Source organism: Puma concolor, chromosome A3 (assembly GCF_028749965.1).
Source record: "Puma concolor isolate L17-30 chromosome A3, mPumCon1.1.hap2, whole genome shotgun sequence".
Classification (NCBI taxonomy): domain Eukaryota; kingdom Metazoa; phylum Chordata; class Mammalia; order Carnivora; family Felidae; genus Puma; species Puma concolor.
In genome coordinates this window covers 116,654,057-116,666,648 of record NC_141669.1, presented here as the reverse complement: position 1 = coordinate 116,666,648, position 12,592 = coordinate 116,654,057, and the positions used below count along the sequence as shown (strand labels likewise).

Here is a 12,592-nt window from a genome sequence, read left to right as displayed (position 1 = left end):
GGTCATGATCTCATGGTCTGTGAGTTCAAGCCCCACGTCAGGCTCTGTGCTGACAGCTCAGAGCCTGGAGCCTGTTTCCGATTCTGTGTCTCCCTCTCTCTCTGCCCCTCCCCTGTTCATGCTCTGTCTCTCTCTGTCTCAAAAATAAACAAACGCTAAAAAAAAATTAAAAAAAAAAATAATGGCACTGACAGATTTGCTCAATGCAGGGTTCCCACAAACCTTTAGTTTAAAAAAAAAAAAATCAAAATATCTGCAAAGCACAAAATGAGGGATACCTATATTTACAAACCAAAACCTCCATCTGGCCCCAACCTATGTAACACTAAAAATAACTAACACTTTAGGTCGCAGTAAAGCATGACAATTATGAGTTCAGGCTCTGAAGGTAAGGCAATTGCAGGTTCAACTGTGCCACTACACTATTAACTCAGGCAAGTTCCTTTCCCTTTCTTAGGCTTAGTTTTCTTATCACCCATAAAAATGATCCATACCTACCTACCTCACAAAAGTGTTTAAGATTAAGTGAAATGACAGGAAACATGCTCATACTGCCTGACATAGAAGAGATAACAAATATTAACTAATGGATTCTACTCTCAAATTCACCACCTACCATTTTCCCCTTTCAATTACCCTATTTTTAGCTAGACACTGTGAGTGAAGATTTCTAACAACACACCCTATGTTGTTCCCCATCTCTATAACTGTTTTTCTTCCTTCCACCTAGAACCCCTTCCCCTGTCCAATTTCCCAAGGCATGCAAAACCAAATTACAACTATGCTTTATGGTCTTAGGTCAAATGCTATTTCTTCCATGAAGCTTATATAATTTTGGTTTATATACTGATTTACATTTTTTAAAAATTTTATTTATTTTTGAGACAGAGAGAGACAGAGCATGAGCAGGGGAGGGGCAGAGAGAGAGGGAGACACAGAATCCGAAGCAGGCTCCAGGCTCTGAGCTATCAGCACAGAGCCCGACGCGGGGCTCGAACTCACAGACTGTGAGATCATGACCTGAGCTGAAGTCGGATGCTCAACTGAATGAGCCACCCAGGCGCCCCCTGATTTACATTTTTTAAAACCATCATGTATTATTTTCTAGTAATAAAAACAGTTCGAGAAGAAACAAAATTCAAACTAGTTCTGAAGTAAAAGAGCATGAGATTAAGGCAGAATGACAATTCTGTAAGCCTAGATTTTCAAGAAATAGACTTCATTACATAACTGAAAAAATTTCCCAAAACAGTTTGTTGTAATCTAAGAAATACCTGTAAGTCTAACCATAGTGTTTCTCAAAGTGTATGGCGTGGTCTAACACTATAGGCATCACCTGGAAACTTCTGAGAAGTGCAAATCGTAGGCCCAAACGTAGACCTAACAAATTGGGAACTGGAGATAAGACCGTAATCTGTGGTTGAACAAGTCTTCCAAGTGATTCTGATACACTCTGAAGTTTGAGAAACATAGCCATACTAAAAGAGCACTGGTGGTTTATTTTAGTTCTTTTAGTAAATGGGTGTGAAACTAAAACTTGAAATGGATTTTGAAAACGTGGAAACCTATACACTGTATAGAATTGTCAGTGTGAACTCACCACCTCCATTATCTTTAAAAGGAATTAGCTACTAATTACATGCTACTATGGCTTTGTTCCTCTGCTCCACATTCTTATAAACCTCTGCTTATCTCACCATGCATATATATCTAACTTATACATAAGCCCAGATGTTTATGGACAGGATAAAGAACCCTGGAGAACCAAGATGCTAATACAGTAAGGTCCTAACGGCCAATAAAGTACTTCTAACAACAAAATCTTAAATACTAGGTGCCAATCATCTTGAACTTCATAAAAATGACAGAAGACAATGTTGAATAACATAGGACATCCAGGCATGCTACAGAGGAAAGCAGACTAACAAGACTATATTCACAGTATACAATAGGGCCTGAATTAGGACAAAAAGGTAATGTAACCTAAAGTTGTTTAGTATCTTCCTAAATGATAACTGGGCAAGAAATTGGAGGGGAGGGGCACAAAACCCTTGTTCACTGGGTATATACTGCCCTGCTTTTTAGTCTTATAGTTATGAAGTAAGCAAATAAAAGCAAAGGGAAAAAGCCAGTCATGGCCATGATCATTGTGTAGTAACATTTAACAGCATTTGACAGTTTACAAAATGCTTTTCAAACCCATCATCTCAGAGATACACTCTCTGGAGTAAAAGCTAACATAAAGGAATTCATACTTAACACAAAAGACATGCTTAAAGATTATTCTGGCAGTCTCAGAAACCTAAAAGACACTATTCCTCAGATTACTACTTCACTTGGGTAGAAGCATTGATTAAATAAATGGCATGAAGCTAGGGTTCCAGGAATGCCTTTGTAAGACATTTACAGCTGACTAGAGTGGTTTCATAAAGCACTTTAAGAATGAGACTTGTAGGAGTAACTAGCTAGCTCAGTCAGTAGAGCATGCGACTCTTGATCTTGGGATTCTAAGTTTGAGCCCCACGTTGGGTATAGAAAGTACTTTAAAAAAAAAATAGAAAAATTAAAAATAATGAGATTTGTAAAAAGAAAGAGTGACTTAAATGAACCTTTCTTGTTTTTAAATTGTATTTATTTTGAGAGAGCAAGAGAGAGAGGGAGGGAGGGAAAGGAAGGGAGAGAGGGAGGGGAGAGAGGGAGAGAAGAGAGGGAGAGAAGAGAGAGAGGGAGAGAAAATCCCAAACAGGTTCAATACTGTCAGCATGGAGCGCAACAAGGCAGGATTTGATCCCATAAACCGTGAGATCATGACCTGAGCTGAAATCAAGAGTCAGCCAACTGAGCCACCCAGGCACCCCTTAACTGAACCTTTCAATGAGCATACAAAATTCTATGACATTCTCACTTATTAATGGAAAAATATGGGTTTATTATATAAAATAGGAGTTACCTGATGAACACAAACTGAAATATTAAAACATTATGGAGAAAATTTCAGGAATTCAAAACTCTAATTAAACATAAAACTGAGGGGAAGCACAAGAGGCTAGAGTTGTCTCCCCGTCTACAGAGATATGTATATTTCTTTTCTATTGCTTTTTAATCACACTGAGAAATAAAAGCAGTTATTATTCCGTGGACAAGATGTTACTAGTCCTTAATATTCCACCTCTTCAGAGATTAGCATAAGAGATGAGTTTTTGTCACAGGAGTGACTCTGAAAGGAGATCTCTATTAGATAAAAGAGAATAGCTTTACACACTTTAATTTTCCCAAAGATCTTGGTAAGTTGTCTTTTTTTAACGTTATTATAAAATTTCCCATAAATCACAAAAGTAGACAAACTAGTAGCTCAAATTCCCTATCAACTCAGTTTCAACAACCATTAACATTTTGTTCTACTTGCTCCACCTCTCCTCTCCTGCCACCACCTAACATGTTAATACCCCATCTTTAAGGGTATTTTCCCTTATGTTCTGTGATACTTCTACACTTCTCCTCTTCTGATCATTACTTCTGTGGTTCATCATCTTCCTACCCACTGTTTACTCAGTTTGGGAAAAAGGAGGAATCCAATGGGATTTTGTAACTCTCTAAGATATGTTACTTACTGCCTTAAGACTAGGAACATCTCCTTTTCTAAATTTATCTCCCATTATCAGTTTTCTAGCATAACACTAAACACCTAAATGTTTAAATCAGTTAACACTCAAGGCATTCAACACTTTTTAGGCCCTAGATGTCAAGGCAGATAAGCCCATGAAAGTGGTGAATCCACTGGCACCTGGCTGCCTCAGTCAGAAGAGTATACGACTCTTGATCTCAGGGTTGTGAGTCTGAGCCCCACACTGGGTATAGAGATAACTAAAAGAAATAAATAAACTTAAAAACAAAAAGTGCTGAATCTAGGGTTAGAGTGAACAACTGGTACAAATCACTGCTCCTTTCAACAAAGGCTCAGAAGATACCATAGATGGTGACGACCTTCCCATATACCCAAAGCTTATAACCCAGCTTTTCTAGAAAAAAAAATTTAACAGTCCAGTGATGGCCCTGGGATTCTGAACTCCTTGCCTTTGAAAAAGTGCAAATATATTCACTTTCAACAAGCTGAAGGAAATATTAGCAATTTGGGTATCCCTGGGCTACTCCAAAGAACTGCAGTCAAATAAGCTAAGTATTTTGAAACATTCATAAATATTTCCTTTCTTACCTTGAGCCCTAAATTTCTTTTTAAAGATTTTATTATCTAAGTAATCTCTATACCCAACATGGGCTCAAACTCACAACCCCACGATCAAGAGTTGTATGCTCCACCAACTGAGCCAGCCAGGTGCCACTGAGTCCTGAATTTTTTTTTAAATTTACATCCAAATTAGTTAGCATATAGTGCAACAATGATTTCAGTAGATTCCTTAGTGCCCCTTACCCATTTAGCCCACCCCCCTCCCACAACCCCTCCAGTAACCCTCTGTTTGTTCTCCATATTTAAGAGTCTCTTCTGTTTTGTCCCCCTCCCTGTTTTTATATTGCTTCCCTTCCCTTGTGTTCATGTGTTCTGTGTCTTAAAGTCCTCATATGAGTGATGTTATAGGATATTCATCTTTCTCTGACTAATTTCGCTTCGTATAAATACCCTCTAGTTCCATCCACGTAGTTGCAAATGGCAAGATTTCATTCTTTTTGGTTGCCGAGTAACACTCCATTGTATATATATACCACATCTTCTTTATCCATTCATCCGTCGATGGACTTTTGTGAACCCTAAATTTTCTGACATTTCTTTATTCTTGTATCAGTCTAAACTTTTGCTTTAGTCAAACTAAAGTTCTGACTAAAATGGTTATTTATTCTCCCTGGTCTCTTCTTATATTCTTTGGTGAACAAGTGAAATCTTACCTTGCTTCATCCTTCGGTCTAGAGCCATCATCATTCTGTGAAGCACCTTGAACATCAATAAAATTTACACAGAAAATGAGTTTCAAAAAGTGATTTTCACCTTTTTCCTAAACAGGCAAAGCATTTTATTAAATCTTGTAGAACACACTATAACTTAAATTCCAACATGATATTTAAAGGAAAAATGTGATAAAATGTTCATATGATTGAAATTAAAAAATGTTTACCAAAATTTTGCACAAATGCTTTTTAGGTCTAGGAGATGCTAATTAGTCAAGGTATTATTACTGATGTCCTACTTCTGCCTTTTAAAATATGTATTTGCTTGGTTCTAATTCAAATCTAATATTTTAGCCATCTTTTATATTCCAAATACCTCACACAAAATACTGATAACCAGCAGGATAAGGAATAAAACAGATTCTGAAAACAGAAAAACCAGTAACATCTCTCTTATGCAAGGGCCTGGCAAATAACTTCAAGAAAAGGAAAGGTACCAACTAATCTCAAGTGGCAAATTAATGCCACAAATTTCACACTTTCTTCAAATTTCATTCATGCAAAATAACCTGAGGATTCAGTAAGGGTCTGTGCACTATAAAAACATTAGACGGTAGGCACACTGATTGCAGCAAAAATAACAGACAGAGAAGGAAATACTGTAAAATGCAGAAACAAGAACTCAAGTTTATCAGTCTATTTTAAGTTAGTTAAAGAATAATAAATAGTCCCTAGGGCGTCTGGGTGGCTCAGTCAGTTAAGCATCTGACTTTAGCTCAGGTCATGATCTCATGGTTCATGGGTTCAAGCCCTACATTGGGCTCTGTGTTGACAGCTCAAAGCCCGGAGCCTGCTTCTGTGTCTCCCTCTCTCTCTGCCCTTCCCCGACTCGTGCTCTGTCTCTCTCTCTCTCTCTGTCTCTCAAAAATAAACATTAAAAAAAAAAAGGCCCTGGGGCGCCTGGGTGGCTCAGTCAGTTGAGCGTCCGACTTCAGCTCAGTTCATGATCTCACAGTTCATGGGTTCGAGCTCCACATCAGGCTCTGTGCTGACAGCTTGCTCAGAGCCTGGAGCCTGCTTCAGATTCTGTCTCCTCTCTCTGCCCCTCCCCCACTCACACTTTGTCTCACTGTTTCTCAAAAATAAATAAATGTAAAAAAAAATTTCTTTTAAGTCCCCAAATACATAGTTTTTTTTGTTTTTTTTTTTTTAATTTTTTTTTTTTTTCAACGTTTTTTATTTATTTTTGGGACAGAGAGAGACAGAGCATGAACGGGGGAGGGGCAGAGAGAGAGGGAGACACAGAATCGGAAACAGGCTCCAGGCTCTGAGCCATCAGCCCAGAGTCTGACGCGGGGCTCGAACTCACAGACCGCGAGATCGTGACCTGGCTGAAGTCGGACGCTTAACCGACTGCGCCACCCAGGCGCCCCCCAAATACATAGTTTTAAACAGTGAAATCATCACTACATTACTCCAAACCATAATTAATAGATTAACTTCATTTAAAAAATGCTGAATCACCACTACACTATACCATACTCCGCAAGGTTGCCAGGAATATCATCTTGTCTAAAAATATTACATTAAAAAAAGTAGGGGGTATAAAAGGTACAGCATAAGGAATATAGTCAATAATATTTTAATAGTGTTGTTTGGTGACCGACTGTAGCTATACTTGCAGTGAGCACAGCATAATATACAGATTTGTCCAATCAATAGGTTGTACACCTGAAACTAATGTAACTTTGTGTGTCAACAATCCTTCAATTAAAACAAAAAGCTTACCAAAAATAAGAAAGTACAAGTGGATAACCAGACAATATGGTATACGTATGCAATGGAAAACTATCAGTAATAAAAAGGAACAAATAATTGAATCATGCTATGTCGTGGATGAACCCGAAAAACCCTGTGCTAATAAGTAAAAGAAGTCTGACACAAAAGACCACACACATTGTACCATTCCCATTTATATGAAATGTCCAGAAAACACAAATTTTTGGAAACAAAATAGATTAGTGGTTGCCTAGGGCTAGAGGTGGGAACAGAATTTCCTGTAAATAAGAGGATCTTACCAGGGGGATGAAAATGTTCTAATCCTGATTTACAGTAATGGTTGGGTCACTCAGTTAAATTACTAAGAATTATTAAACTGGATATTTGCAATGAGTGAATTTTATGAAACATAAATCTCAATAAAGCTGTTAAAAATGGCTCAAACCCATGAGCTGTGAGATCATGACCTGAGCCAAAGTTGGCCACTTAGCTGACTGAGCCACCCAGGAGTCCCTAAAAAAATTTTTTTAATGTTTATTTTTGAAAGAGAGAAAGAGCATAAGTGGGGAAGGGGTAGAGAAAGAATCCCAAGCAGGTTCCATGCTATCAGTGCAGAGCCTGACTTGTGGGGCTCAATCCCACCAACTGTGAGATCATGACCTAAGCTGAACATGACCTGAGCTGAAATCAAGAGTCGAACGTTTAACTGACAGCCACACAGGCACCCCTGAAAAGAGTACATTTCAGTTTTACAAGAATTTTTAATTTTTTAATGTTTATTTATTTTGGGAGAGAGAGAAAGAAACAAAAGAGAGAGAGAAAAAGAGAGAGAGAGAGAGAGAGAGAGAGAGTGAGAGAGCGTGAGAGAGCGTGACAGAGCGTGAGCAGGGAAGGGGCTGAGAGACCAGGAGACAGAATATGAAGCAGGCTCCAGACCCTGAGCTGTCAGCACAGGGCCTGATGCGGGGCTCAATTCCACTAACCATGAGATCATGACCTGAGCCAAAGTCAGACGCTTAACTGGCTGAGCTACCCAGGAGCCCCTACAAGAATTATTTTTATATGGAATATATTGCCTCAAATAGCTGATGAGACATAAATGAAATCAGGAAATGAAATTTAAAAATCCAGCACAAGTTACTAAAATTAATCAATTAGTATCCCACTTTTCTCAAAAATTAAGAAAACCAGTGCATCAGAGTGGCTCAGTTGGTTAAGCATCCAACTCTTGGTTTGGGCTCAGGTCATGATACCATGGTTTGTGAAATCGAGCCCTGCACTGGGCTCTGTGCTGACAGCACAAAGCCTGCTTGGGATTCTCCATCTCTCCTGCCCAGCATGCACATGCTCACGCTCTCATGGTCTCTCTCAAAATAAATAAATAAATAAACTTAAAAAAAAAATCTGGAACATTCCATTTAAAGAATTTTTTTTTTCAACGTTTATTTATTTTTGGGACAGAGAGAGACAGAGCATGAACGGGGGAGGGGCAGAGAGAGAGGGAGACACAGAATCGGAAACAGGCTCCAGGCTCTGAGCCATCAGCCCAGAACCTGACGCGGGGCTCAAACTCACGGACCGCGAGATTGTGACCTGGCTGAAGTCGGACGCTTAACCGACTGTGCCACCCAGGCGCCCCTGGAACATTCCATTTAAATCTACCAATAAGTGACACTTCTAAACTTTTTCATTTATTACAAAAAGCACAGTATTTAATCACAGACTCTGAGGCCAAACTGCCTGACTTTATATTGTAGCTTCATCATGTACTAACATTGTGACTTCAGAAAAGTACACTTGCCTTTCCTGTGCCTTTTACCACTTATAAAACGGGGACAATAATGATACCTACTTCACAGAATAGTTGTGAGGATTACACATAAAGATTTAGAACAGTGCCCAGCACATAAGCACTCCATAAATATTAGCTATTACTGTTTCTCAAAATTACATTTCATTTAGAAGTACAAAGGCCATTTTCATCCACTCAATACAGAGGTGAGGTCATAACTGAAATTTTTTTAAATGTTTATTCATTTTTTGAGAGAGGGAGAGAGACAGAGAGTGGGGGAGGGGCAGAGAGAGAGGGAGACATGGAATCTGAAGCAGGCTCCAGGTTCTGAGCTGTCAGCACAGAGTCCAACATGGGGCTCAAACTCACAAACTGAGAGATCATGACCTGAGCTGAAATTGGACACGTAACCAACTGAGCCACCCAGGTGCCTCAATGGCATAAATTATACAGACCTAATTCTGTGCTTCCAGAGAATAGTTTTTAAAAAAGGCACAAAATATCTGATACTTATACAATGAATGTCCAAGAAGAGAACAGTGATCTTAAAGTTTGCATTTTATAAATGTATTGTTCTTTAGAAGTATTCCTACTGCCAATTTCCGCAAGAAAAAATGATCAGATTTCTAAATGCACACATTTTACCCATAGGACACTTTGGAAGATCTACAAAGATCTCTTCTATTCAGTGAACTACTCAAAAGGGGTTCCCTGCCATAAAATAACTAACTGGTAGATGAAGCAATTTAACACACTGTTCTATTTCCTGGTGCCTAGCAATCTGAAAGCAAAACAAACAAGTGAACTGATACTAGAGCAGGAACAAGGTGAAGTAAGCAAATTTGGAAAAAAAAAAAAAAAGGTTATCCTGATGGCTATTATCAGCTCTGAGATGAATCAGAAAAGAAGGCTTGGGTTAGCACCAAGTGAAAGAACTAAACCAGAGATAGCCACATTAGGCTAGGGACTTGAAAGGAGATGAGGTGTTTCTAGGTATGTGGCACACCCTACACTAGCAGAAGCAAAAGAAACTTTCTCTTAGACAATTAATCCCCAATTTAGGCCCCTAAAATTCCCACAGACTATGATTAAAAATAAACTGGCAATCAAAGAGCAGCAAACACATAAGAAAACAAGTCTCAATGAAGGACAGACATAAAAATATATCCCCGGGGGCTTCTGGGTGGCTCAGTCAGCGAAGCATCCGACTTTGGCTCAGGTCATAATCTCACGGCTTGTGGATTCATTTTCCACATCAGGCTCTCTGCTGACAGCTCAGAGCCTGGAGTCAGCTTTGGATTCTGTGTCTTCATCTCTTTGCCTCTTCCCTGCTCACGCTCTATATGTGTGTCTCTCTCTCAAAAATAAATAAACATTAAAAAATTTTTTTAAATAAAAATAAAAAATAAAAATATATCCCCAAAGATCTCTGATATTGGAATTTTCCTTTTTTGTTTGATATTGAAATTTTCAAATGGGGAATATTAAAAAAACTTATCAAAAGAAAACGAACAAGAAAAAACAAGAAATTATCAAATAAGCTCCAGCAATTGCATTCCTAGGAATATACCCAAGATAAATTAAAAACATGTGCACAAAGAAACTTGCACACAAATGTTTGTAGCAGCATTATTTATGATTCATTAATAACCAAAAGGTGGGAAAGTAAGTCATGTGTCCACCAGTAGATGAATGCATAAACAAACTGTGGCAGAATCATACAGTGGAATGTTATTCAGCCACAAAAAAGGAAGTACTGATACATACTTCAACTTTGATAAACCTCAAAAACAATATGCCAAGAATCCAGACACAAAAGGTCATGTACTATATGATTCCTTTTTTATGATATATCCAGAATAGGCAAATCCCTAAAGGCAAAAAGCATATTAGAGATTACCAAGGGTTGGGGGTGGGGAATGGGGAGTGATTATATAATGGACAATGGTTTGTTTTTCTGAGGTGATGAAAATGTTTTGAAATCAGAGGTGGTAGATACTATCATTATGTATATACTAAATGCCACTGAATTGTATACTTTATAAGGTTAGTTGTATGTTATGTAAATTGTACCTCAAAAGAATCACAACAAAAAAGGGACATATTTGAGAAACAATAAATGTTGTAAAACTGAAAGTGCACATATCAATATATAGGAGAAATTCCATTCTCAAGTATATATCCCACATAGACTCTTCAAACTGTACCAGGAGACATATAAATGACTAAACGCAAAAATATTCAATTATGACTGTATGTTCTTAGTGGCAAAACCTGGAAAGAAATCAGACTGTCTTTTGACATAAAAATGGATAAACTGTGGTATATTCACCTAACAGATTATCATATAGCAACAAAAATAAATGAATTACAGAGAAGTACTATGGATAAATTTTAAAAGGCAAAAATCTATTTTCATAGAGCTCAAGAAAAAGTGCAAGTAATAGACTGCTTAGGGACATGCACAGGTGATAAAAAAAATGTTTAAGCAAGGAAATGATAAATTCAAAATTTAGAGTAGTGATTATCTGTAGGGGAAAAATACAGATTTCTAGGGAGGAAAATACAGGAGGATATAATGATTGTTAATGCTCTAATTTCTAAGGTGTGTGGCAGTTATGGGTGAATAATTTATGCTGGTTTATGTATTACACATGTTAAATATAAGAATATATGTAATATATATGAGAATATAAGTCAAAATGCTTTGTAAATTGTATAAATGGATGAAGAATTCAGCAAAGTCTTACTCTAAACCAATAATGACTATATTACAGCCTTAATATTTGGATTTTTAAAGTAGAACTAGTGGAAATAAAGTTTTCCTGGCTTTTTGAGGAGGGTAAACTAGTTAATATTTGAACATATATACAAAAACATTCAAAGATAAGTCAAATAAGTTTATCTCCATAAAATAATTAGTTGGTACCCAGATCCAGTTGAGATCAGTAATTTCAAGTAATATTTGGTAAAGCAAAAAATTTAAGCTAGTTTCTTAGAGTTTATTATACTGATAAGAAAACATTATAGATACATTCATATAAAATGGCGATTTACATTAAAATTAAAAGGAACCACAAAAACTAGAGTCAAATGAAAGAAAGAATGAGATACAGTCAAAATGGAATGGAACATACATATTAAGAACCAAAGGTCACATACGCCAAAACCTATCTCCAAATTAATTTTAAATACATCCAGAGTATGCATGGTAAAGAATAAAGATCTTTATAAGAATATGTTCTTACTTTATAATCATGAATTTAAAAGTAAAATAGATTTTTATTTGTCTTTAGGAAAAATGTCTTTGACAGTAATGCTTTTCAGTGTTTCCTACTGGAGGTCATATTTAGGAAGACAGGTATTAAACTAATGATCTACCACTACCAGCAGCCCAAGAGGTAAAAACAGATGAATGGGAAGTTCTTGCAGATATGAACTGCTGACACTCAATTTGTTGACTGACTTTAGATCTGAGTGCTAAAGCAGTAAATCTGTGTAACTAATTAAATAAAGGATTCTTCCTAGAGATTCATAAAAGGCAACTCTGTACTTAAAGAGAGGAAAACACCAGGACAAATTATGAAGTTACTTTCTAAATCAGAGAAGAAAGAATATCAAAGAAAATGTGACAACTACAACTAAGATGCTCAGTTGCATATTAAACTTGTTCTCTGAGCCAGCATGGGGTTGGGAAGGTGGGGTGAGGATATAAAGCTCTCTAGTTTTCAAATAAAGCCTGAAGATAAGCATGAAGAAAAAACAAACACGTTGAGTAAATTTTGTTTCACTTGAAAAAGGTTTATTTATTTAACTGTCATTTAAAAAAAAATTATCCACCAAAAACAATGAGCCAAAAATTTCTAAGTACCCAAAGAGATAATACTGTCTCATCAGGAAAATCCAACATTCCCACTAAATCTACATTTATAGCAAGCTATTATTTGGTGACTTTGAATACTAAAATTCAGTGATTTCTTTTCATAAACATTATTTAAAAATTAACCAAAAATATTTAAGTCTACAAGAACAAATTTCTTCTAAGAACCATTCTACATGTTCTTCCACAAAAAAACTTGACTGGGATGCCCGGCTGGCTCAGTAAGTAGAACATGTGTGATC

The 12,592-nt window shown here is 37.0% G+C and overlaps 1 protein-coding gene across 4 annotated transcripts in view; it reads right to left on the bottom strand.

The window, feature by feature from the left end:
- The window catches only part of ITCH (itchy E3 ubiquitin protein ligase), a 146,459-nt gene that overhangs the window by 63,141 nt on the left and 70,726 nt on the right, over positions 1-12,592 (bottom strand). For all 4 annotated transcript variants that reach the window (XM_086702022.1, XM_086702021.1, XM_086702023.1 and 1 more), the window contains one exon: positions 4,900-4,945. In XM_086702022.1, the coding sequence (XP_086558148.1) occupies positions 4,900-4,945 (46 nt within the window). The remainder of the gene's footprint in view (positions 1-4,899; positions 4,946-12,592) is intronic.